Source organism: Teleopsis dalmanni, chromosome 2, assembly GCF_002237135.1.
Source record: "Teleopsis dalmanni isolate 2A chromosome 2, ASM223713v2, whole genome shotgun sequence".
Classification (NCBI taxonomy): Eukaryota; Metazoa; Arthropoda; class Insecta; order Diptera; family Diopsidae; genus Teleopsis; species Teleopsis dalmanni.
In genome coordinates this window covers 135,720,447-135,747,170 of record NC_051847.1, presented here as the reverse complement: position 1 = coordinate 135,747,170, position 26,724 = coordinate 135,720,447, and the positions used below count along the sequence as shown (strand labels likewise).

General features: G+C 28.8%; 4 protein-coding genes across 6 annotated transcripts; 2 read left to right on the top strand and 2 right to left on the bottom strand.

The window, feature by feature from the left end:
- Positions 1-2,365: 2,365 nt before the first annotated feature.
- On the bottom strand, positions 2,366-10,088 carry LOC119685485 (zinc finger protein 878). The gene is made up of 7 exons (XM_038099772.1): positions 9,841-10,088; positions 9,380-9,564; positions 6,379-7,492; positions 4,002-4,088; positions 3,099-3,590; positions 2,886-3,035; positions 2,366-2,792 (listed from the first exon to the last, which is right to left on the bottom strand). The coding sequence occupies exons 2-7, from the start codon at positions 9,509-9,511 to the stop codon at positions 2,710-2,712; spliced, it is 2,058 nt and encodes a 685-aa protein (XP_037955700.1). The 5' UTR covers positions 9,512-9,564; positions 9,841-10,088; the 3' UTR covers positions 2,366-2,709.
- Positions 10,089-13,431: 3,343 nt separating this feature from the next.
- Positions 13,432-16,309, bottom strand: LOC119679810 (protein SON). Its single transcript, XM_038092358.1, has 2 exons — positions 14,293-16,309; positions 13,432-14,230 (listed from the first exon to the last, which is right to left on the bottom strand). The coding sequence occupies exons 1-2, from the start codon at positions 16,186-16,188 to the stop codon at positions 13,577-13,579; spliced, it is 2,550 nt and encodes an 849-aa protein (XP_037948286.1). The 5' UTR covers positions 16,189-16,309; the 3' UTR covers positions 13,432-13,576.
- A 2,265-nt stretch (positions 16,310-18,574) lies between these two features.
- LOC119678745 (importin subunit alpha-4) lies at positions 18,575-21,612 on the top strand. 3 transcript variants are annotated; one of them, XM_038090760.1, is made up of 6 exons: positions 18,575-18,716; positions 18,939-19,012; positions 19,411-19,791; positions 19,848-20,678; positions 20,894-21,070; positions 21,133-21,612. In XM_038090760.1, exons 2-6 carry the CDS (start codon positions 18,947-18,949, stop codon positions 21,223-21,225), a joined length of 1,548 nt encoding a protein of 515 aa, XP_037946688.1. In that variant the 5' UTR covers positions 18,575-18,716; positions 18,939-18,946; the 3' UTR covers positions 21,226-21,612. The 3 variants fall into 3 exon arrangements, with proteins under 3 accessions (XP_037946688.1, XP_037946689.1, XP_037946690.1); XM_038090761.1 differs by having other exon boundaries at positions 18,582-18,716; positions 18,936-19,012; XM_038090762.1 differs by lacking the exons at positions 18,575-18,716; positions 18,939-19,012 and adding an exon at positions 19,301-19,342.
- A 3,054-nt stretch (positions 21,613-24,666) lies between these two features.
- LOC119682909 (mitochondrial pyruvate carrier 2-like) lies at positions 24,667-25,690 on the top strand. The gene is made up of 4 exons (XM_038096452.1): positions 24,667-24,838; positions 24,993-25,110; positions 25,192-25,232; positions 25,294-25,690. The coding sequence occupies exons 2-4, from the start codon at positions 25,017-25,019 to the stop codon at positions 25,525-25,527; spliced, it is 369 nt and encodes a 122-aa protein (XP_037952380.1). The 5' UTR covers positions 24,667-24,838; positions 24,993-25,016; the 3' UTR covers positions 25,528-25,690.
- Positions 25,691-26,724: the final 1,034 nt, after the last annotated feature.

The window sequence follows — 26,724 nt, the reverse complement described above, 5'->3', positions numbered from 1 at the left end:
CTGTTCGTTTAGTGTTTTTTAACAAAGATGACAAACAGTACACTATGTTTTGTACTTTAGTGTTTGTTTTCGTTCACTGTTCCAAACTAATGAAATTGTTTATCAATTTTTTAAGAATGAAGAAGAAGACTGCAAATGAATGATACTACAACTGATGATCACTATAACGCTTGATATATATTTGAATCTATTTTTACTGAAAATTAGAAAAAAAAATTAAAATCTGGAACCATAATTTCTGAATATTTTACATCACTATAACTTCTGTGCTGTATTTGATTTCAAATAAATAAATAAACATCTTAAAATGAAATAGTAGTTTCTTTCAAAAATAAAAAATAAAATAAAAAAATTCTCTAACTCGAAGTTTCCATAAGTCGAACCTTTTTTTTGCAAAATTGGTCTTCGAGTTACAGAAGTTTGGCTGTAACAAATATGGTTTGAGATATACATATGTATATAGTTCACGTAAAGGATTAGTAAGAAATTACTTGTGATAAAGAAAGGTGGAGTGAGTATGTGCATGTGCATATATTTAAAAACATTGTTTCTTTATTTTTGAAATTATCTGAAAGCTCCAGAATTAAGTTTCAAATTAAATTTTGAAAGTATTTGAACTGATTGGTCTATGCGAACAAGTCAACAATGACTTCAGTTTTTAACACATTATATATTCAAAAATATGAGAAAAATGGGAACTCCAATAAATGCTTGAACAATTTCTTTAAATTATGCCACAACTCTTAAAAATATATCATGTGGATCTCATATGTGATAATATATCATAATATTAATGTATCTGTTTTTACGAAAATATCGGATACCTTATCGGAACTGTATAAGTTGATAATTAATTCTACTATGTTTTCCATGAGCTATTAATTATTTCCACAATTCTGGTATTATTTTATATGTACTTCTACCTTTTGTACTTATATTTAGTTATTAACATATTATGTTGACTGCATCCTTAAATACAATGAGAAACGGCACACTCTTAGCCACACATTAGTCTATATAATGTTTATCGTACGTAGGTACAACATGTTTAATATTATTAAGTAGGGAATACTTTGCATTGGGACTCAAGCGGTGTAATGTGCTAACCTCAATTATATTAACCGATCATCAGCCTTTTAATAAACATTTTCACCTTTTAAGAATCTTAAACTTATGGCTTATTTTTTACATATGTGATAAGGCACAAAAGCCTCTCAAATGGATAAATCAACTGTTGCTAAGTTAAGGGCGTTAACAGAGAATATGTACAGACATTTCAATATTCATTTCAGAAAATCGGCAAATAAGAATTTTAAAATACGGATTTTATTGAGATGGTATCTGCGCCCACATTGCCCATTTAGTAACCGGCTGAGAATTATATGCAGGTCTAGTATATACAGACGAAAATTGAGGTATATATGTACATATATTTTTCTACCTATAGCTTTAAGCTCGTATATTCCAATTTCCCACTTTAGGTTTTTTGTGCTTTCGTACCCGAAATGATGCAGTTGTTCAAATTTGAATGAGATTGATGTAACTTTTAATTTAATAATTTATTTCTTTTAAATTGTTTATTGATCAATTTTTTTTTTATTGAAATATAAATTTTTAATAACAGACTAATTGATCAAAGACTTTGAATACAAGATATATTAATATATCATTGTTTATTTTTTTTTTGTATATATTTTAAAAGATATTCTGTTTAATAACATTTAAAGCATTCATTAGAATTAAAAAGTAAAGATTATATTTTTACGATATAAAGTTTTGTAAGTCAGTTTGTAGCCAAAGATAGACTGTCTTGGCTATAAGTTACTTAATCACCCTTTCAAAAATAAAAGAATAATTCCCACAACTGAAAAAATCTCTTAAGATTTTAAAGGAATTGTATATATTTTTTAAACATACTGAGATCACAATGATGCGATGATGGTTCCTCAAATCCTATTTTAATACTAAGTAGCACCTACTAATGATCTTAATGATGCTTTTTGTTGTCATTTAGATCCATTTCTAAAAGCCTATTTTAATACATTACAGTATCTATCAATGAACACAATCATCTACGTTTATCTCTGAAAGCCACTTTTAATACTTGGTGGCACCTACCAATGGCAATAAATAAATATTGTTAATTGTTTATATAATTTTTTAAATTTTATTTAATTAAGTTGAAGTCCAACAATTAGAAAATGAAATATTCTTTGTATAAATAATTTTAGTCATTAAGATTTAATCAATAAGAAACTGTCTTAAATATTCTCTTCAAGATTTACAACAAAATCTATATATATATTCATAGTAAAATTTTCTCTAAAACAATTTTTTAATAAAAAATATTTAACTATAACAAATTTTGAAAATAAATGCATATACTTTGAGCATTTAACTAACGTTAAAATTTTTCTTTAATGATTTGTGCTTTAATAAAGTAAATTGTTTTTAATTAATAAATAAATGTAATGCTTTCTCGAGTATTTTTTACGTGGCGGAGCAATTACATTTTTTTAGTAGGCTTAGCGTGCAATCCAGTCTTCTAGGCATACTTCTAACAGGTTCCAGCTTTTCGCAGTAGTCTCTAGTATTATATATATATTTTTTAAATGAATTTGTAAATATATTTAAGATATATATTTCTTTGGTAAATATTGTATTTGAAATAAATAATTATATATATTTGGAATAGTAGTATTTTTTTCTTTAAGAAATCACAATATTTATCAACTCATCCAAAGGTAGTTCCCGGTTATTGTTGATCGTGTCATGCGTTTTACGCATATGGCCTAAAAAAAATATTTAATTGTTTTTTAATTATTAAGTAATGAACTTAATTAACAAACTTTTATTATTTAAAATTATAATTTCAAAACGCTTACAAGTTAATTTAATATGAGTTCCAAAACTTTCACTGCAAAGTCCACATTTGTAATAGTTCTGCTGCGAATGGGATCGCTCATGTAGGCGCAATGATTTTTCAAAAAGATATGAACGTCCACATGTTATGCAAGTAAAATTTTTCTCTAAAACTAATTACAAATTATTAATAGATATTATTAAATATTAGATATATTTTATAACGCGATATATACCTTCATGACTTTTTTTATGTTGATTTAGCACATATTTCAGTGCAAACCCCTTACCGCATACATCACATATATTAGGTTTTTCATTGGAATGAGTTTTCATGTGCCAATTCATGTCTTGGGCGCGTTTAAAACGCTTTGAACACTGTGGGCATGCATATGGACGTCCTTCTGTAGAGTGCACGGCTAGATGACGCTCCAGTGCTGATTTCATATTAAAGCGCTGTGAGCAAACCTGGCACTGCAGTAGACCATTATAATTTTTCTGTTTCTTATTTTGTAAAATACGCTTATTATTGGCAATGATAAGTGTGTTGTTATTGTTGTTGGTCAGCTTACGGGCCTGTTTATGCTCTTCCAACATATGTTCCTTTAAGTCTATTTCGTTTTCATAACGTATATGGCAGAGCATACATTCGGTTCTTTCAATAGAAGTCAAATTCTCCAAGTGTAGATCTAGCATATGTAAACGTTTCTCTATGTAAGAATCGAAAGCTAAAGAAAAGAAGGAAAAATATATATAAATGCATTTGATAGTAAGCTTTCCGAAATACTTTGAGAGGAGTAAGAAAAAACGCTTAGTGCTTTGATGAAAAATGTTATTGGATCAAATGGGTGTTAATATATTATTAATTAGAAATATTTAGAGGAATATGAATTTAGTGATTAAACTGGCATGCAATGCAATTTTGTATTTGCAGTTGATTATTTAGAGTAGAGTGTAGAGTAGGGTCTTGAGTAAATTTAAAAACTATATGTGTTTACCCTTTTCATAAAGAAATTGTTAGCGTTATATTTACAGAGATACCGCAGCGAAATACATAAAAATTTACAGTTTAAATTAAGTGTTGATGAAATGCATTATATATTTACATATAATTAAAGTTGATAATTAGAATAAATTACCTTCTGTACAGTTGCCACACTTATAGGGTTTGTCGCCACCATGCTTCCGATATATATGCCAGCGTAAAGTTTTTAAGTGTATGAAAGCTAAAAATTATTAAAGATTTATTATATATTATGTAACTTTATTCAAAGGATGAAAAATATTTATTATTAAAATTGTTTATAATTAAGGTAAGGCTTATAGTCTTCCAATAAATCCAACAAAAATAAAATCTGTTAATAAGTATATTTGAATCAGCCTCTTAAATTAGAGAAGTTTAAAAAGTGAATGTTGAACAATATTTAAAAAATAGACATATAATTGATCACGAAATCGAAATCATCGCATTTGAATCATCCTCTTAAATTAGAGAAGCTTAAAAAAGAGAGTGTTAAACAATATTTAAAAAGTAGACATAGAATTGATCACGAAATCTAAATCAGCGCACCAAACTAGTAGTACTATTTACTACTAAGATAGTATGAAGCATCTGATAATAAAGTTTCAGATGATTCTTAAACACTTTTAGTAGAAACTATATATATTCGAAATGTTCTTATTGGACATACTTTATAAAAATTAAGAAACAAACTCTGTGAAGTCATTAAAATCGATAGTTCATTAGCGTCCACAAAAAAGTTGACAAATTTTTTAATCTAAATCTATCAAAACTTAAATTCAGATCTTACGACAGGATATTCCAAGAGAACAAAGTTCTATCAACTTTCATATTTTTTTAATGAGATTAAAGGGTATAGACAGTTTTCAAATTTTCTACTAAGCAATATTAACATAAAACACGAGGACTTTAGCTTTTCTATCGTCAAAAAAAGGATATAAAGTTTTATATCAATCAGACTCACAGAACAAATAGGGAAGTTGTTCAATTTAAATCAACCTAAAATTAGTTTAAGATATATTTTAATTCAATATGTTTCCGTTAGGTTTCATCTTCTCAGGATGCGGTGACAGATTACAGACTAATGAAAGTTTTTTAAGAGTTCAAGTTTTTAAAACCAAAAATCGTTTAATCTGGGCTATCATCAAAAAATGAATGTAAAATTTTATGTCGTATGAATCAATAAAAAGATAGCTGACAAGCTTCTTGATCTTACTTTATTAAAACTTGGATTAAGACGTGTATTCTTATCTATCATATTGAACCACGTAATGAATGAAAAAAAATTCAATATTTTTCATCAAATCAACAACTTAAAATACAGTGTTTATAAAGATGGAATATTTTTCTAGTAATATAAGATCTTCCCATAAATATGGACATATATAGTTTGTAACCTTTGAAACCTTTCTAAATTTTCATTTTTGATAAGTTTTTTGGACTAAATTTATATTTACATAAAATAAAAAATAAAATGATATTAAATATAAAAGATCAATTGCTTTAATCAATATCAGATTTATTTTAAAATTTTTTACCTTAAAGCCTTATCTATTTGAAAATCAATTAAATGCATTGGAGCCAATATACGAAACATACTGTATCCTGCATTCTAAACTCACGTTCAAATTACATGTGAACTGTGTATGTTTTGTAATAAAATAATTTTTTTAATTAGAATATTGTACATTCTAATTTATATATAGTCAAAACTTACACTTGTAAATGAAATAATGATTATTAAAATTATTTCTTCAATTGTAATATTTTATGACACCCCTAAATGGTCTGGTACTACTGTTATTAACTCCGTAAGATTATAAATTAAACAAAATACATTTTATAGAAATTATATACGAATATAGCTTTTAATAACATTTTTCTACGGGATGATTATATTTTCATGCAGAAATAGAGTTGGCCCAAAATAGGAAGGGCAGATTAGCTAAAACATTTAAAGAGAGATTTCAGCTTCCATCTAAAATATTATTAGGGAAATAATGATTGAATGATCAATGAGTATTACCACACTTTGTATATATATAGACATATTACGATCTTTATTTATCGCAATATGAGTTGAACAAATTATAGCGCCTGAGTCTTAAAAATATATGTCTAACAAACTGGAATTAGAGTTATATACAGAAGTAATGATCGAATGATCGATAATTATTACCACACTTTGTATATAACATATACACATATTAACATTTTTATTTTCCGCAATAGGAGTTGCAGAGATCAAAACGCCTGAGTCTTAAAAATGTACATCTAACAAACTGAAAATTTAATATATTTTTTCAATCAAAAACAGTAAAATCAAATTGAATACTTTTTAAATAGATGCGCTTCTTCAAAAATTGGTTTGATGTTGTTTTTATACCAATAAATACTAGATAATGTGAAGACACATAACGACTCTTGCATAACGACCTCAATTTTCAAGATCTATTGTAGGCACGTTCATGTATATTATATTGTAGAGTACTTACATTTTCCACAAAAAGTGCAATGCTCTGAGTTTCTAACTCCTGTATGCGTTTCTTCGTGACACTTCAGATGTCGCTGGTTAATAAATAATCGATCACAGTGGCTACATTTAAATTGTCGAGCAGGATTATGCCATTTCATATGATAATTAAGACTCTTACGTGAATAGAAACGTTTTTCACATATCAGACACTCGAAATCAGTGTCACTGTGATATTTCTCAATGTGATGACGTAAATTGAAACGATCTGCATACTTTTTACCACAAACATCACAATTAAAATGTTTTTCAATATGTTGATTCTTGATGTGCACTGTACGTGAAGCAGCATCTTGAAAACCTTGTTCACAGTGCGGGCAGTTAAATGGATATTCAGTATTATGCATGGCTGTGATGTGTGCTAACAGTTCCTGTTGGGTAGAGAAGTTTCTACTATTTTCAGCTCTACATTTATAACAGAATTTACATTCAAAAGTATATACGATTTCATTTTTATCTGGTCCATTTGCAGTCTCTAGTTCAGTATTCGTAATATGTGTTTCACTTTCTGGCTCAATCTCCTCAATCATATCCTCAACTAATTGATCAATTATGCTATCTTCATTTATTTGATTATAACTTAAGATATCAACTTCAGCTAATTGTTGCTCAACTAATGGACCGGTCGTTGTCGTTGTTGTTGTTGGTGGTGGTGATTTTGGTGGTATTTCTACAATTTCGTTGGAGTTCTTATTTACGGCAGTGTAAGTTACTATAGCGGAAGTTGTCGCTTTAGCTACATTTGAAACCTCCATTTGTAATATATTTGAGTTTTCTGCTTGTTCTACGATTTCATCCACTAAATTAGTTGCAGTATTTAAACTATATGCACTATTAGAATGTTCTTCTTCAATGATATCACTAGTCTCATCATATATATTTGTTAGTTCCATAAATTTATTGTGACTCAAGTTATCTATAGAATCCTCTTCCAAACTTTGTGCATCTATCTTATCGAAGATATTATTTAATTTTAATTGTGCTTCCTGACATTCTGCATGAAATGTGTAAACTGTACAGAATTTTGAGAAACAATCCACACAAATTTTCTGTGGCAGACCATCATTTTGTGAGATCTACAATAAATATATATTTGTTAATCATATTTTTATATTTATATTATAAATATTAAAATATATAATTTAATTCCCATATAAGAACCCTAAAAAAGGAATAAACTATTGAATTAAGAAATAAGTCAGTGAAATATTTTAGAAATATTTCTTCTTCTTCTTTTTCTTTACTTGATCAAACGTGAGTTAGTGTCTAAAGCACTTTTACCCAATAGTGTCTGTGATCATTTAGATGATCCACTGTAATAAGAGCTCCGTTGAATTCTAATAATTATTATATATGCCTATATTATTTCCCTGTTCTCATTTAATTGGATATTAATCTCCAATATCAATTAGATCGTTAGTAAGATAGATCGTTAACTGATGTGTTGTCATAATTTCATGACATTTGGACGAATAGAATAGAATAGAAGTTATGATATTAGGATAAATATTACTCTGATTGTTAAACAATATTTCTTTAAAATTAAAAATATAACTAATAGTTAAGTTAGCAACATATTTCTATAAGGATTATATTTTACTATTACTATTATCGAATAGTATGTTAATATCAGTTGCTACTACTGGGTACCAGCTGCCAGTAGGAGCGGAGCTTCTATTTGCACAGTGATAGATTTACCAGTCAAAGTATTGACAAATATCTGCATACACCGCAGATGGTTGAAAACCAAATGAAGAATGTATTCCTTTTGAATATTATAATCAGACTAGGTACGACCGTGTTCAAGTTGCTCACCAGCATATATTAAATGATGCTGGTTTGGAGGAATACCCTTTTTATCTTGGATTATGGGATATGGGCAGATTTGTTAGGAATATGTTGCCCAACATTTAAGAAAGCAATTGTTATCTTACCGGGCTCAGTTTGCGTCACTAAAAAAAATATGTCAAGAAATTTTAACACTAAAAAGTGTATATGGCTCTATTATTTTGCAGTCATATATTGTTAAAAGCGTTGCATATATGTATATATAATAAAATTAGAGTTGACTGATAATGCCTTATAACAGCATACACTGTTCCGAAACAACAATAATGTTATGGAGTACTCTTTAAGAGCGAAGAAATAGCGATTGTTTTTCTAAACAAAAAAGAAGAAGTTTTTAAAGTGGCACCCTTTATAAGGATTTGGAAAAGGGATATCTCAATTTATTAGTCGAATATGTCGAGTGTCAGTCAATTTAAATACTTGATTGAACAATGACAATTAATATTCTGTTAAATTAAGCAGTTGAATCCACAATTATATTTAAGCCAATATACACTGAAAGTATATACTGCTCTACCATTGAATATCTGGAATGACAAATCAATAAAGGTCAAGCACTTTAATTAAGAGCCTTGTAACTTCGAGTTCACAACTTTAACTATTATCCGACCGTGTATGTAAACCTAGCAGCAATCTAAATAATAATTGAAATATACTTTACAGTAATGAATAAGAAAACTTAACCATAGTGAAGTTAACCATGGTAAAATAAATTCTAAGAAAAAAATCCGACAAACATTATCTACCCTAAAAGAAAGGGTTTAAGCAGCAAAAGAAAGTTGACCGTTTTTACACTCTCATTGTTTTAGTGGCTTATATATGTAGTATATACTGGACCATATGGTAACCCCATTAATAAGATTGCTTAATAAACACCAATAAATATAAGAGGACTTTAAAAGGATTTCGTTAGGATTTTATAATATAAGTAAAAATTTGAAGAATTCCAAAAATTTGGTTTGAAGACGTTATTTATTATTGCTACTTAATTTTTGTAGTATATATCCAAAAATCCATATTATTATTATAAAGGTAAGCTACACTTAAAATAAGTACTATACTATTTATTTACGCGATTAATATGATAAAGTAATGAATAAAAACATAATTATTACCTTTAATTTCCAGTAACTAATTTCCATACGTATATTTCCTATTTCCTCCTCCCAACATGTTGGATGGAACAAATCGAACCAACTCTTATCATCTTCGAAATCACATTTAGCACAAGTTCTGCACGTCTCCATTTTGTAAATAAACACAAAATGCTAATAGGCCACACCAAACACTTCCTTTATTCCTTGAACAAAAATAGAATATATTTTTTACATACTTCCTACTTCCTACTTCTCTGCACTGATTTGCAAAATCTGTACAAATCACAAATCAATTAAATATTTTTACACAATTTTTGTTAAATTTTGTTCTTAATTATTTTGGCCAATTAGATCTATTCAATAACCAATAACGAATATCCAATATTTTCCGATAATTAAGCGGAGCACTATTTTGCACTGAATTTTGCAAGATATTAATTTTCAGTCGCCATGGATACAATTAATTATGCATATGTTACTGTTATGACATCCAACTCCAAATTTGTTTTCCTTGGTTTTGTGGGCCTCAGTTAATGCACAGTGTGTTGTCTCTATACCGAATTGCAAACATCCTGCGGGACTCGCCAACACGAACTGACCTTCAAACTTTCGGTGAGTGAATAGAGTGTGCAGAAGTTTTCGCTTCGGTGCTGCTCTGATTTGTTGGTGTTTTGTAAAATTTTCACAGATGTTTTTCTGCACATCGTCATTAATTGCTCCAAATTAAGGAATGCAAAAAACTACAACAACAGTGCAGACGCAACTATATGAGACTTTGTATCTACACTTTTACTTTAGCTTTTTGTTTACAATGTAGTTTACTGTATGGAAATTTGTACTTGCGCTGTAGCAAATGTGATAACAGCATCTTAACCCCATAACAGACGCCTTCTCCTACCACAAAATGCTTACGAGCACAAGCATGTTCTCGACATATACTCGGCAGTAATGAACACTGCACTGCAGTACACTATTTTTATGTTGGGTGTACCTATGTTTGGAAGTACATGTCAGGTAAACGCTTTTGGATGTCTTCTATAAATCTATTATACAAAAAGATATTTTGACCTTGATCTAGATCAATACATCAAAATTAGTTGACCTTTCATAAAATAAAACTAATCAAGATAAACTGTAGAGAACATTAGAGGAAAGGTATAATATTTTCAATCTACCATATAGAAATTAAAACACAGTCTTCTTTCTCTCATAACAATAAAGGAGAACCAGAACAATTAAAATTACTTTGATAATCTACCAGAATTAAAACAATTCAATTACCCTTTGGCAGTTATAGAAGATATCAAGATTGTATGGACTTATCAAAAGAAAAACTTACAATCATTTTGAACTCGTAGTCTACTTTCTCTCATAAAAATAAAAATTTTGAACTCGTAGTCTACTTTCTCTCATAAAAATAAAGGAGAACCAGAACAATTAGAATTACTGAGATAATCTACCAGAATTAAAACAATTCAATTACTTATTGGCAGCTATAGGAGATATCAAGATTGTATGGACTTATCAAAAGAAAAACTTACAATCATCACAAAAATCTTAACAGGACACTGTAAACTGAAATAGCACCTTACAAGACTGAGCATATATACGAAAGCAAACTGTAGATTCTGCGAAGAGAATGAAGAGTCAGCCATACATATGCTGTGCTAATGTAATACCCTGAGCTAATGTACATACGGAATAGACTCCTAAGAAGATGCAATTAACCTCTGTAAAGTAGATTCTATACAACTCTTTATTGAAGCCCCGAAGGTAAACCCGACGGTCGTAGCGCCATATTCTATATCAATAATAATATAATTATCTATGTTTATCTATTTTTAAATATTTTACTCAGACATTCAGAAGACATTTCACAAAATTCCATGAATGACTGAATATTCACGTTTCATTGTACTTTTATTTCTAATTTTATTTCTAAAATATAATTACATATATAATATAGTATAATATAATATATAATAATATAATAAAATTAGTTTAAAGATATTGTAATTACTATTATATGATGTTTATACATTATTATATCTTTATAATTAAAAAAAAATTGTTCCTCATCCTCATTGTTCCTTATCTTAACTTCTTATCCTTATATGACTTTATTGTTTTAAGCCCATTTAATATTTTAATAATAACAAAAGATATTACGGATATTATAGGTTACTTTGATGTTTAAGTAATTGTGGTTGTAAATGAAGAATAATCTTATATATAGGTTCAGTAACTTTATTATCGTGAATAACTAATACTATTCGAAGAGTACCATTTTACACGTTGATATACCTTCAACTGATATTCTGGCAGTTGCTAAAGTGAAAGTATAGTAAGATATCATAGGTTTGATGAACTCAGCAAGCAGTAACAGAACTTATTGAAAAAAACTTGCAATATTTGCTGGATGATTGCTTTAGCTACAATGTTTCTTCAAATTCCTCTACTCACCGCTTAATGCTTACAGTCGTTTACACCAACTTCTCCGATATAACTTGTTGATGGTTTAGGCAATCTTCCCCTTTTGTCTTTACATAAGCTTGCTTAGTAGTGTAACCACACTGTTGCTCAACACTCTGACAAAATAATTCCACTTATATAGCCGTTATCTTGTCATTATAGATTACTTTTTTTACTGCCTCTGCTGTTTGCCTTGATTGCATCACATTTTCTACATTCCAGAAACCTATTTTAAACTCGTAGTCTACTATACTTTGCATAGGACAATATCTTCGATAACAATTGTTATGAAACAGTTCTAGGCTCATGTTAGGCTAGAATTGTGCCATGGATAGTTCCAACTTTAGGTTAAAGCTCATAAATTAATTTAATTAATTAATATTTACTGTATGTATTTCTAAAACACATATTTCCCAATTTCACTTGACATATAATGACCTAAAACGTTTGTGTCATTCAGAATATATGGAGTACTTGAGAGCAGCTAGAGTAGTTGAAAAAATACAGCACACTTTTGCAAACCATTCTACCACTGTAGAAACTTTACTTAATTATTATATTATTTAAGAAAATTAAATTATATTTTTTTTTACTTCTTTCTCTGGTTACTTTCATTTTTAAAAATTTTTAAAAATTAAAAAAGAACCCTCAAATACTTTGTCTCCGTATACCAAAAACGTTACGCTGCCATTTTTATATATACCACATCATGCTATGACTGCACAAGGTAACTATATGTATATATATACTACACAAAGGAGGGTATTCTACCTGTAGCAAATAGTGATTATTCAATAGAGAATGTTTAAATATGTCGAATAAAAATAAATAAAATAAAAAGAATGTATATGAATTACTAATACCTGTTTTCCTGATTTTCATGAATCAAGAGAAAATCCTTTAGAGTTTCCTAGAATGTCATATCTGCATCGACTTTTTTTAATTTTTATTCAATTACCAAAAAAAATCTTAACTGCAGATGAAATTTTTCCATATTAAAGCTTCATTCTACATAATTATACTAATGAACTGAATACTGCATCTTAATCATTTCTGCATGATCATGAAATCTGTAAACCTCCACCTGTCATGTTGTCATAGATGCAGCTTATGATAACAACAAATCGGAATTTCTTAATCAATCTTGAGTATTTCTTGAGTATATGCACACATATATTGATAGAGTAGACATAATTAAACTTATAGAACAGTGTTTATTCCTATATGTATAAATTGAAAACAATACCATCGTCGATGATGTCAAAATTACCTGACCGGCAAAGGATATAGAGCCGATCGTTGCTAAAACCAGATGTCGATGATAATAACTCTTGCCTACCTGAATTATTAGTTTTCCACAATTTTCACAAACATTTAAAGTCGGCCGATGGAAAATTTCCAGGATTGGATTTTTCGATTCATGTTCGGGCGTAAATTTTAGTCCCTATCCTATATATCTCTTCTATACAATTTAATGACTTATAAATCAACAAAGTCTTGTAATTTTAATAAAGTAAAATGGATTTGCCAAACTAGTGGCAATCAGACTCATTTTAATTTGTATCTTTTATTAAATTAAATAAGACTACTATATAATCGAATAATTTCAATTTTTGTTAAACAATATTAAAATATATACAACAAATCATTAACACAGAAGTTTTATCAGTTGATTTTTAAATATAAATAAAGATTTTATATGCATATTATAGAAGTGCATTTTACATGGATCTGAAAACCACATTAAACTTCATCGCGTGGCAACATGCCATACTCTTGTAAACAGAACTTAGCAGCGTACATCTTAGCTTCTTTCTTCGTGTTAGAGGCTTTCTCAGGTTTGAAACTTTGTCCATTTACCTGTACAGAGTACATAAACATTCTGCTATGTGGAGGTCCGTGTTCGCTGACTAATGTATATAGTGGAGGTGTCCATTTACGTTTGGATGTTACTTCATTAAGTAAACATACAGGATGTTTATTTTGGATATTATTATGTCCCGGTGTTATGTTATTGCACTTTTGTTTTTTGCTTGGTTGCAAGCGTCGTGTGCCACTATTATCTTCTTTAGATACTAAACCACGTTTGTCCAGTTTAACATCAAGCAATAATGGTTGCAGCGAGCCCGTTTTTTCTCTTCCCAAACCTTCACCAGGTTTCCAACCCATTTTTTGTAGCAAATGCATGCCCATGCCTCCAGTTACTGGTTGTGTTGTTATCAACTGATCTCTTCGTGCCCAAACCTGTGGTCCAGTGTGTAACTCGTGTGCTTTAAGTATATTTGCACCCGTACTGCCTGTAAATTGTCCGGGCATATGCTTAGAGGAAGCCCAAGATGACATTTCTTTTTGAGAACTGTACATCATATTGAGTGCTTCTGGATCTTTTGGATTATCCTTGCAAAATACAAAATATTAGGAAATAATTTTATATATTCTAATGGAAAGTATAAACTTACTTGAAGTCGTCGCATAGCAGTTAATCTTTTTGTTACGATTGCTGAAACATCAAGTGTTTCTGGAGGCGGTTGTGGAAAAACAGAATCATGAAAAGTACTAGTATTTGCAGATGGTACGGGAACATCAGGCACAAAAGGCGTAACGATTTGTGTCGGCGGAGCAACTGAAGTATTAAAAATTGGTGTCGGAGGTAGACAATTGGGCGTAGTAGTGATTGGTTTACTAACCGGCGCTATAATTGCAACAGCATTCGTTGTAGGCACTTTACTTGGCTCATTTGTATTGGAAACATTTACGGTAGTAGAGATAAAAGCTGGCTCTTGCTCCGCATGTGGCACGGGCTTTTCAAAAACATTTTTTCTCACATTTCTGAAAATACTCGTGGTTTGATTAACGGCCGGTAGAGCGGGAAGTGGTACCAGTTTGTCTTTAACTTCGACTGGCACCCAAGTTTCTTTAAGCCTATGTTGCTGACCAGACGATACCGGAAATTGCATGGTAATGGCTTTGGTGCTATCTTCAGTAGTGTTTCGAGATACTGTCGTAGTAGCGTTACGTATATGCATCACAATAGGTTCCCGTTCTTTAAGTTCAAATGGATGATGGAAAGCTTTTGTGTTACCATTTTTATCGACGTCAGAGTCTTCGTCAGAACTCAAATCAGACAAATTCTCTCCGTTAGAAATCTTTTTACAGAAATCAGTCAGATCTTGTACCGTACGACCGCCGTAACGCATTTTAAGTAGCACTTTATCTTTGATTTCTTGAGACATATTATCTGCTCCTGGTAAATTTCCTCGTTTAAACATACTTATGGCATTTTTTCGTGCAATTTCTAACAGACGTTTCTTATCAATACCTAGATCATGTGAACGAGATCTACTGCGTGACCTACTGTAATTATGCCGTGAAGACCTATTATCACGTCTGTTGTAATGATCTCGGTTTCTACGTCTATCATACCCTTTAAAGAAATCGTTTCTGTTTCGGTTGTTCTTTACGCTGAGCTTCTCATTTACATGTTGACGCTCCCTTAAATAAGTTTCTTCATCTGAAAGTGAAATTTCGGATATGTGACCGTTCTGTTCAACAGATCTGATGTTATTTTCAATTGGTTCCGTTTTAATGCTAGCGTCGTTTTGATGTGCTCGTTCTCGTGTGCTTTTTCCTCGTTCCCGATGGTCATTGTTGACGTGATGCGAATTGTGTTCATTTTTACATACTTGCTTGGACTTAGGATATTCTGCATCATTTGATTGCATTTTACGTTTTTTTGAGCTAATTTCTTGGTCTTCTTCTACAGGTTCTTCTTTAATATATACATTTTTTTCAAGCTTCGTCTCCTTGATGCAATCTTTTAAATTATCACGCCGATGTTTTTCTTTAGTTTTGTCCTTGTGCTTATCATCCTTGTGTTTATGTTTTTTTCGTTTTTTATGTTTATGCTTTCCATTTGTTAGGTTGGTTCCATCAGCGCTGATATCACTTTCCGCCGACGCATCACTTGCCTTTCTGTGCTTACGCTTCTTCTCTTTCTTATGTTTTTTACTTTTTTTAGTTTTTTTCAACAGATTGTCATCGTTGAGCAGCTCCTTTGGTGGTGCTGCATTGAAAACACTAAACAGCTCCGCCAGAATCTCATTTGAGGACTTCGCAGGAATTATTGATTTCTTGTCCACTTCTTTGTCCGAGTCTGTATTATATTCTGTACCACTCGAATTATTACCATCGTTATCATTTATATGTTCCTGTTCATCATTTATGGGGGGTTCGTCAATCTCTTTTTTAATTTTTGTATTTATAGAACTTAATCTTGATTCAATTTCGAGGTCAATTTTTTCTTCTTTAATTACAATTCTACTATTTTGTGTTGCATTAAGCTCTTTAGCATCCATATTAAGAGAGATGATTTTATCAATAAAGAAACTGTCTTCTACTGAAGAAATCACAATAGCTATTGCATATTATTTTTGTTTTGATTTTTTACTGAGCATATAAATCATTGAAGAATCTGATTTCTACTTATGTGTCAAATTGTGATATAGTACAAACTAAAAGATGTAAAGCTAGAATGCAAGCACCGTTGCCAGTTTTCTTAAAAATGTTTATAAAAATTTCTTAATTGTATCTCATTCATTAATGTTATGCTATGATTGTACTAATGAACTTTGCTTTTATTAAGTGAGACTTTGGCATTATTTTTCCCCTATATCTAAAGTGCTTTCATATAAATGAGCTCATTATCAATAAATCAACACATTTAAGGCAAAAAATGACGAATGCAACCCTTAAAAATATATTTCCCGCAAAGGATATTAACAAAATTTGAAATATCTGTCATATGTTTTATATGTAAAATGTAAACAATCAACAGTTGAGCTAAAAACAAAGGCATTAAGAGAGTAAGTATTAAATAAAATCTTTGTTTTTATTAATTGGATATATAATTATTATATAGGCTGTGTGCGTGTTTGAGTAAATTGAGTAAAGTAAATTAAAATTTCCTAGGGATTTTTTACACTGCACTTATGTATATATTTATTTCTTGCTCTTATTTATTATTTTTGGTTAAAAGTTTTCAAATTTATTTATTTATTTATTAAACATCTTTTAAAATGTTCACAACGGTAATATCTAATTTACCGTACTCGAAATTTTAGTAAAATTTTTTCGAGTAAATTTCAAGTAAATACAAGAACAGCTCATTTGTGATTTTGTCTACCGAAATACTTTCTAATGTAATTGAATCGAGAACTAAAGATAATTTAAATTTACTTAATAAATAATACAATATAAATAGGATAAGAATTTCTTAATGTCATAAAGATGTAATGAAGTTGTTAAAAAATATATGAAAGTAGTGAAATAATTCAAAAAATTTAAATCCCGAGTATATCTTTGCTACTCTGAAAGAAAAAATTAGTACTATTGTGATTTAAATAGTTAAGTCTGAATAATTGTTATATTTTGTATATAATTTTATTTCTTGTACTTATAAAATTTGCACTGTTCATGATGTGCCAAAACAAAAACAAAAATTCAAAAAGATCTGAAAAATTCATAGAAATTATTTTTTTAAAACAATACAAATAATTGAAAACAGTTAAATCTTACAAAAATTAATGTACTTATATTTTGTGCATATATAGCACAAATAAAGATTACAATTGACAATTAGATAATTTTAATTTTTTTTAAAGAGAGTATTCGTAAAGTTTAATATATGTAAAGCAGGATATAGACGATGCTACATGTTTGCAGACAAAGTATGCGTGGTACCAAATCGCACCGTCTATATTCAAGTTTGCATACCAAATTTCAGTCTGAGACATGTATGCGGTAAAATTAAAACTATTCAATTGTTTGTTAAGTCTGCACACATGTCTACTTGTGTATATCGAAATCTGCAGACTTCTCATAATTTAAGAATTTTGGTGAGCGTTCATATATTTTAAAAATTATTTTGTGCTAAAAACATTTTTTAAGTAAGTTTTTATATTTTAAAAATTATTTTGTGAATAAAAATATTAAAATGCAACATTTTAAAAAATTAAATTAAAAATAATTTTAGTTTTAAGAATTCAATTAAGAAATTATGATTAATTCTAAGAAATATGAAATCTTTATATAATGAAATAAATAACTTGTTGCTATTATCATCATCTCAATTCCTTTAGTTTCGATTACTATTTTGCATTCTGATCTTGCTTCGCTATTGTTCTAAACGCTGTAGAAAATAAATCAAAATGAAGTATGCATACCTTGTTTCAAAATATATAGCAAAGCGCATACTTGAACTTCATACTTGGTGTGCAGATGTGTAGCATCGTCTATATCATGCTTAAGGCATAATACAGCATATATAATATATTATATATATATAATATACAGTATTAGTAAAGCTTAATATATGTAAAGTAAAATATAATATGTATAATATGCTATATATATATGTAAATATATATTATATATTCATATAATAAATTAATATGGATTTCAAAATAAAAGTTGGAAAATTTTGAAAAGAGATGAAATGCTCATAACTGCTTGCAAATATACGGAGAATGGGAAATAAGTAAAAACTAGCAGAAAATACTTATATAATTTATTATATTATTTAAATATACATTTCTTCAACAATATATAATAATAATTCTATAATGTTTATAATTTTTAAGTAGATTTTTCCAGAAACTTTGTATGTACAAATATACATATATTTATTTATTAATATAAATAAATCAATCATGGCTAACTTAACAATGTCGTTTTAGTCATGCTTGCTCGAAAATTCGAAATCGAATGAATAGTAGCCGAGTACTCTGACATTTTTGTAGACGGTTTGAGAAAATAATTTTAATTGCACGTAGACGTATATTTTTATTTTAATAAGTTTTGGAACCGATTAGTGGCAAATTATATAGTAAGTTAACAAATCATAGCACTTTACAAATTTAACAAACATATAATCAAAATTTATTTAATCAAAAAATTTTCTTCGCCATTTCCTTTTTACATCGTGTTTTGTGTTCGTCTCGTGTATTCAACGATGATTAAACGACTTGCTCCGTAATTTTTTTCTGTACGTTCTTGAAAATATATTGAATATCAATTAAAAATCCATATTTAAATTCCACAAAAGAAGTATTTAAGATGACCTCCTTAGAACCTGGAACGAACCGCCTGCAAAATTTTAAGAACAAAGGGAAGGATCAGGATGTAAGTATATGAACGCCTACTAAATTTACCACGCCTTATTGCATGAATATAAAAAAAGTAAAAAAAATTGCTAAGGATATTTAAATAGTAACTTTATTATTTAAAAACTTCAAAATTTATTTTTGTTTTTACTATTTTTAGCCTAAATAATATATAATTTTAGTTTGTGCATGTATTTTATATTAATTTTTAGCTAAATTTCAAGACAATTGTAATAAATAAAATTAGTCTATTTTAAATAATGTGAATCATTGATGTCAAATTGTTATTTTTGCTATCGAATATATGTTAGAAAAATAAATAATGAAAGGAAATAAAATTACTCGTGAGGTGTTAAATTGAATTTGATAAAAAATATGTGATTTTTATTATATACAAAATATATTTTGTGTTTTTAGGAAATGCGTCGTCGGCGCAATGAAGTGACGGTAGAATTACGGAAGAATAAACGTGAAGAAACTATATTGAAACGTCGTAACGTACCCAACGTTGATTCAAACACAGATGAAGATGATCAGCTACCAAATACAATCAATTTAAAAAATTTAGCAGAAGCGGCTGCAGATTCATCTAAGCCCGAACAACAGTTAGCTGCAGTACAAGCTGCTAGGAAGCTACTGTCGTCCGATAAAAATCCACCAATAAATGACCTCATTAAAAGTGATATATTACCGATATTGGTAGAATGTTTGAAGCAGCATGACCATACAATGTTACAGTTCGAAGCAGCATGGGCTTTAACCAACATTGCATCTGGTACATCCGACCAAACAAATCAGGTTTGTTTAGTTAAATACGTTTCAAAAACAAATAAAAATGGCACACTTCTATATAGGTGGTTCATGCCGGCGCTGTCCCTCTTTTCCTACAGTTACTCTCTTCTCCTGCTCCTAATGTTTGTGAACAAGCAGTTTGGGCTTTAGGTAATATTATTGGTGATGGACCCGAATTGCGTGACTATGTCATCAAACATGGTGTGGTGCAACCATTGTTATCTTTCATTAAGCCTGATATACCAATATCATTTTTGCGAAATGTAACATGGGTTATTGTCAATTTGTGCCGTAATAAAGATCCCCCGCCTCCAGCAGCAACTATACATGAAATTTTGCCTGCTTTAAATATGCTCATACATCACACCGACACAAACATATTGGTGGATACAGTTTGGGCTATAAGTTATTTAACTGATGGCGGTAATGATCAAATTCAAATGGTTATAGAAAGTGGAATTGTACCAAAGTTAATACCATTATTGGGACACGCCGAAGTTAAGGTACAGACTGCAGCACTACGTGCAGTTGGTAATATTGTAACTGGATCAGATGAACAAACACAGGTGGTGCTGAATTTTGATGCGCTTGCGTACTTCCCAGCATTGTTGTCTCACACAAAGGAGAAAATTCGTAAGGAAGCCGTTTGGTTCCTTTCCAACATCACCGCTGGTAATCAGTCTCAAGTGCAAGCCGTTATAAATGTTGGTTTGTTACCAAAAATTATTGAAAATTTGAGCAAAGGAGAATTCCAAACACAAAAGGAAGCCGCTTGGGCCATTAGCAATTTAACAATCAGTGGCAATCGCGACCAAGTTTTCACTTTAATCAAAGAAGGTGTGATTCCACCTTTCTGCGATTTGCTTTCATGCCAGGATATACAAGTAATAAATGTAAGTACAATTATAAAATATATTTGAGCATTTATAATCTTTTTTATGAGCATCTTTATAAATTGTTTGTACATATATATGTATATTATATTTTCATCGGTTTCGTTTTCAAACATATTAAAATTATGTAAATATATATAAAAATTTTTTGTTTTATGTAGAAATAAGCTCCATAAATCCGATAAATTAAAAATAAACTTCAATAATATTTTTAGGTTGTACTTGATGGTCTACATAATATGCTCAAAATGGCTGAAGGTCATGTTCAGGAGGTTGCAAACTTAATAGAAGAATGTGATGGTCTTGAAAAAATAGAGAGATTACAAAATCATGAGAATGTTGATATTTACAAATTAGCCTACGAAATCATTGAGCAATATTTCTCAGATGAGGTCAATATATTTTTAAATTTTGAAAATATGATAAATTCAACAATTAAATTTTGTATTTTTAGGCTGAGCAACCTATTTTACAGCCAGCTACAGATGGTTCACAATTCCAATTTGATCCGGATGGTGACAAATTACAGAATTCTTTTAACTTTTAACAACGCAGTAGTGCAGTAACTATTAATTGAGGTCACAACCAGCTAAAAAAACCTCAATAACAAAATTAATATTAACAACTAAAAGTTAGCAAAAAAAAAAGACTAGGTTGCAACAATATCAAATCGATCAATTGCACTTGCTAACTTCATTCTTCAAGTTGTTTATATACAATATTTATCAAAAGAAAAAAAAAATAACATAATAAATAATTATAAAAAAGTAATGTTTTAAGTTGCAACACAATGTAGTTGCGAAAGATTAACTCAAGTCCATATAATTTACATAAATTTATGTAATAATACAATAATAATACATATTAAATATAAAATTTCTGTTTCACATATTACCAATACGTCTCCAAATTATGTAGTATCTAAAAGTAAAAATTAAAAAAAAAAACGAAATATTTTATATCTACTCATACTAAGTAACAACATGCAAAATACTGAATTTATTTATAAATTAATTTTATTGTAAAAATTTTAAACTATAATGAACTCTTTATTTTATTTTGGAGATTTGGAACACTATTTTTGTATAAATAATATTTATGTTTCAAAGTAACGATTATTATTTGGTAAACATGAATATAATTTAAATTTATATTAATTATAAGTTTAAAATAAATTCAAATTTTAATCTGTGAAATATAAAAAAAATGTTTTTAATTTCTTAAAATAACGAATTTTGTCTAAATTTGGCTAAATAAACGATATGAAAACCATTAAGGTATACATTAAATTTAATTAAATATTTCGTAAGAAATGTGTTTGTATTTAATATAAATATTTTGAAAAAAATGTTTTTTTGTTAAGTGTTCTTATATTATTTATACAAATCAAATCAAATTAAATGACTTTCAACATTCATTATTGGTGCCGAACCTCCAGTCATCGATCTAACTAGAGTTTAATCACCGTCATGGCTTTATAACCACCCATTACTGGTAATATATAAACTTGTTTTTACAGTATATAAATTCTTGATCAGCTTATATATATGTATCTTGTTTCATCAATTTATGGCCCGAAACTTGGTAAATAGTACAGGTAGCACAGTCAGTTAAATTTGACAATTTATTGGAATTAACTGAGCTCACCAAATTATTTAAGTCTACTTAAAGTCAAAATTAAATGATTTATTTGTTCTGTTAATATTTATTAATTAGTGCAATAAATTTTTGGTGTAAGCAAGAGGTCTTGACTAGGGTGCATTAAATCTGAAGTAGCATGAATTAAGTAACAAAAAAATTGGGAAACAATTGCCTGTTTCTGATATAAAAATACAAAGATTAATTTCAAACAATAAGGCATGAAAACAGATTTACGGGTAGATCACATATTCTTTTCGTACTCATTATACCTACAAATATGTTATTTTAAATATGTATTTAAAATATTTGTATATTCTATTCAAATGTGAACTCCATTCTATTTCAATAAAATATGAAAGAATTTCTTCAAAAATCTATTCAATATAGTATGTATTAAAGTCAAATGATATACATGCCACAATATACCTCTCAAGTAAGTAGTTATTCGATTCAATCTCCTGTTTATCCTTAAGTCATAAAATTAAAAATTTGAATAAAATAACAAAAGAATTTATTAAGAATAAATAACATTAGATGTAAGTGTAGCGTTTCAGTGTTTCTCGTCTATTAGGTAAAAAAAAGATTTCAGAAAAAGTTAATATTCCCTGCAATACTTTCTATAGCTTTAAAGTGTTTCCATTTAACCCTATACACAGATTTTGGTCGTTAGTTTCTGCTGAGAAAGAAACTCACTGTCGTAGAAAGTAGTGAGCGTTACATAGAATTTTGTAGGATTATTGTCCGCCCATGTGTCATCACCATTTATGACACATTTCATGAATGTAGAAACAGAGATTCAAGAAATGCCCTAAATAACCTATTTCCGATGTTGTTTCTGAAAAAAATTCAGCACTTTTGGAACTATGGATTTTTTAAGAAAGGGCTATGTTAGATACTTAATACATTAACTAAAATTGTATCACCTGTTTGGTGAAAGACGTTCACTGCATGTTCTAGCTCTTTCAAACTAAAACGAAGGCTTTGAAATACTAGTTCCTTCGTTATAGAAATGTTTGGTTAGTTATATTCGTTATTGGAGCATTGGCATGAAACGGATTACGAACGTATAATGACCACATTTGAATATTTTGTACGATAATAATTTAAATAAATCAGAGTTATCATAATGCTTATTCAACATTTTTAATGACAGCATAAAAAACTCTATTTGTAGCATAAAATTTTTTGTTCCTATTTTTTGTTCCAAAAATTCTCATTAGTAATAATCGCAAAATACATCTGCTTACTCTAAACGAACAAAATCATTATAATATGTTACGGTGTTACCAACTTACCCCGAAAAAAGGATTTCTAAAATTTATTTGGACGGAATTTTTAATATGAGGCGAATGCATGATAACGTTTGGTCAACGTTACGTATTTATTAAAAATAAGTATTTAATGAAAATATAAAAGTAGTGTTTTAAGTATAAACTGTGAAATTAATTATTCAAATTAGCTCTGTTCCAGTAATAAATACTTATTAATAATATATTAAACAAATATGTATTTTAAGTTAAGCGCAAATATTGTATTTGGTGCTTTTGGCAGCTATTACCTGTAGCAAAAAACAGCAAGTTGCTGGCCTATAGGCACTAAGCAAAAATTGGCATCACTGTTGCAGTCTGTCAAATGTTTTGTTTTTGTAAAGAGCACATTTCGCATATGTGCATATAATGCAAGCAAACTACATTTTGTAAAAAAATAATCAATATAAAATTGAAAATTAAAATGAATAATAGGCCTTTTCGGTGGCTCACAAGTATGGCAAAAAATGCATGCTGACTTGTATTGTCTACGCGAGACATTGGCATCACTGTTGCAATCTGTTAAGTGCAATGTTTTCGCAATAGTAAATCTTGCATATGTGCATATAATGCAAATAAATTACATTTTGGAAAAAAAATATAATTAATATAAGTTGAACTTTAAAATGACTACAGAATTAAAAGGATTTGTAAAAACGTTGGAAATTTCAAAATAAAACATTGAAATTGAATTTTTTTTCCAATTTTTAAATTTTGTTTACATATGATTGCAATATTCGTTGGAGTTTCCAATGAAGGTACACAATAGTTCGCTAATTATGTTGGTAACACTTTTTTTATAGTGTGGTTGTTTTGCCTACATTTTGGCCAGTATAGGCCAACAACTTGCTGTTTTTTTGCCATACTTGCGAGCCACCGAAAAGGCCTATTATTAACACTTTTAAATTAAAATAATTATATCTGCTTTTAAGTGATTGAAAATATTTCTATATTAATTTTTAATCTAGGTATGCGTAATATTTGTCGTTTGTTTTTAACTTTTATATTCATATACAAAAATTAAACTGAAAAATTTTTTGTATCTAAATTTAATTTAGTATTATCCCCATTAGTAACAAATATATATGCTGTGCCAAGCTTTGGCGTAGTGAGTTATTTAAAAATGCAAACTTTTGTATAATTTATAAAATAGTTTATATGAGACGGGTCCCCATTCAGCATATATACATTGATATATATACTTTGATTTTTGTAAGTTTCAAATGCAATATATTGATGTTATACATATATGTGTGTAATATAAATATATTATATACTCATATAATATGTAGTATATATTATATTATACACTATACATTATCTATAAATAATAGTGTTTAATACCATTTCTGTACGAAAATTATAGCAAAAAATTTTGTGTTAAGCTAAAATGGGTTTGCCAAGTAAGATTTATAATGGAATCATTAGTGTCGTAGATCCATTGGTACCGAAAACAGGACGTGCATTTTGGGAACATCCAGCAGGTAAACTGTATTTTTTAATAAAAATTTCTATTATATTTCTTAAATAGCATTGTTGGTAATTCTTACTTACTTACTTTTCAGGACCAAAGACGGTATTTTTCTGGGCTCCTCTATTTAAATGGGTACATAATTTCTAGCTAATCATATTAAATATATTGGTAATATATCTATTTCTATTTTAAGGGACTTGTTATTGCTGGCATTAAGGATTTAAAACGACCTGTTGAAAAATTATCGATTAATCAATCTGTTGTTTTGGCTATGACTGGTTTTATATGGTCACGTTACTCGGTTGTAATAATACCGAAAAATTATTCATTACTATCCGTCAATCTTTTTGTAGGACTATCACAACTTTATCAAGCAACAAGAGCAATAAACTACCGGATGTCTCAAAAGGATGCTTCATCGGAATAAAATATTAAGGTTATTAATGGGAAACCAAAATTTAAATTTTATTTTTCTCTCGCTATAAAATTGGTAAAAGATTTAAAAATAGAAATTAATGCATATATCTTATATATATTTTATAATAAATATACGCTTCGGTTTATTGGAAGTCGTAATTTATTACCTTAAATCATTTTGTTTATTTTAACGTAATATAATAAATTTTTGTACACTACATTCACATAATGTGAAATTGTAATTTAATATAGTAGTACTCATCCATTTTGATCTTATATATATATAAGGCAAAGTTAAGGAACAATTAAATTATAATCTTTCCTTTGTTCATAGCTTAGTTTTTTTTTTTAAACCTAAATAAATATATCACATGTAAATTATATGTAATAAATACTCAAAAAAGTGTAGAATTACAATATGAGTAATTATTTAATTGCTCATAGCTGTGGATTTAATGATGAATTTTCTTCATCAATACTTGATCTCCTGAAAATTACGAAATGCAAACAAAAAATAATTAAAGATAATTTACGTTTCCTATTTTTGCATGACGAGTAAAATTTCGGATTTTATTTATTCCCAAAAATTTATTCTTCTTAAATATATTGGCTAAATAAACTTGAGGCTGATTATACAGTTGTCAGTTAAATCACAATACCATTTTATGTTATGCTAAAATCATCGACTTTACTGACTTAATTTGTGCTTAGCACGAATTGTCTTAAAAATAAAATATTTCGCGAAGAAATTGAAAAATGAATATCAAGAAAACAGCAATAATTGGATTAATAAATATTTTTAATATATAAAAATCCTTACAGAAAAAGGCATATGGACCAGACAGCGAATATGTGAACTTAAAAGAAATTTGTTGAAAATTATTTCCATTTAAACCGATGTGTAAACTGTTTATGTCAAATACAGTTTTTGACATTTTGAATGAGCCATTTGAAAGTGTTTACATTCGTTGTAATTCATTTGTTCCCATTTCAAACAGCTGATTTTTAAACTTGTCTGTTGATTTGATTTTTCAACTGTGCCAAAAAAATGTTGCATGAAGGTTAAACATACTTTCAAACCCTAAAATAAATACATAAGTAGAAGTTCTAAAAAGAGGTGCATCGTTTTCAAGGAAATGCATCCAGCAAACATTTGTTTACCTTTTTTTATGTCATAAACAGCTTTCTCAAACTATCAAAATGGCAT

Bases quoted from the DNA above. Each gene is read 5' to 3' on its own strand.
- LOC119678745 (XM_038090760.1), top strand. From the start codon at position 18,947: ATGACCTCCTTAGAACCTGGAACGAACCGCCTGCAAAATTTTAAGAAC. The intron at 19,013-19,410 runs GTAAGTATATGA...TTGTGTTTTTAG, and splicing joins ACAAAGGGAAGGATCAGGAT to GAAATGCGTCGTCGGCGCAA. The intron at 21,071-21,132 runs GTCAATATATTT...TTGTATTTTTAG, and splicing joins AGCAATATTTCTCAGATGAG to GCTGAGCAACCTATTTTACA.
- LOC119685485 (XM_038099772.1), bottom strand. From the start codon at position 9,511: ATGGAGACGTGCAGAACTTGTGCTAAATGTGATTTCGAAGATGATAAG. The intron at 3,036-3,098 runs GTATATATCGCG...ATTTGTAATTAG, and splicing joins ACATAAAAAAAGTCATGAAG to TTTTAGAGAAAAATTTTACT. The intron at 2,793-2,885 runs GTAAGCGTTTTG...TATTTTTTTTAG, and splicing joins AACTCATATTAAATTAACTT to GCCATATGCGTAAAACGCAT.
- LOC119679810 (XM_038092358.1), bottom strand. From the start codon at position 16,188: ATGGATGCTAAAGAGCTTAATGCAACACAAAATAGTAGAATTGTAATT. The intron at 14,231-14,292 runs GTAAGTTTATAC...GTATTTTGCAAG, and splicing joins CTGCTATGCGACGACTTCAA to GATAATCCAAAAGATCCAGA.
- LOC119682909 (XM_038096452.1), top strand. From the start codon at position 25,017: ATGGGTTTGCCAAGTAAGATTTATAATGGAATCATTAGTGTCGTAGAT. The intron at 25,111-25,191 runs GTAAACTGTATT...CTTACTTTTCAG, and splicing joins ATTTTGGGAACATCCAGCAG to GACCAAAGACGGTATTTTTC. The intron at 25,233-25,293 runs GTACATAATTTC...TTCTATTTTAAG, and splicing joins GGGCTCCTCTATTTAAATGG to GGACTTGTTATTGCTGGCAT.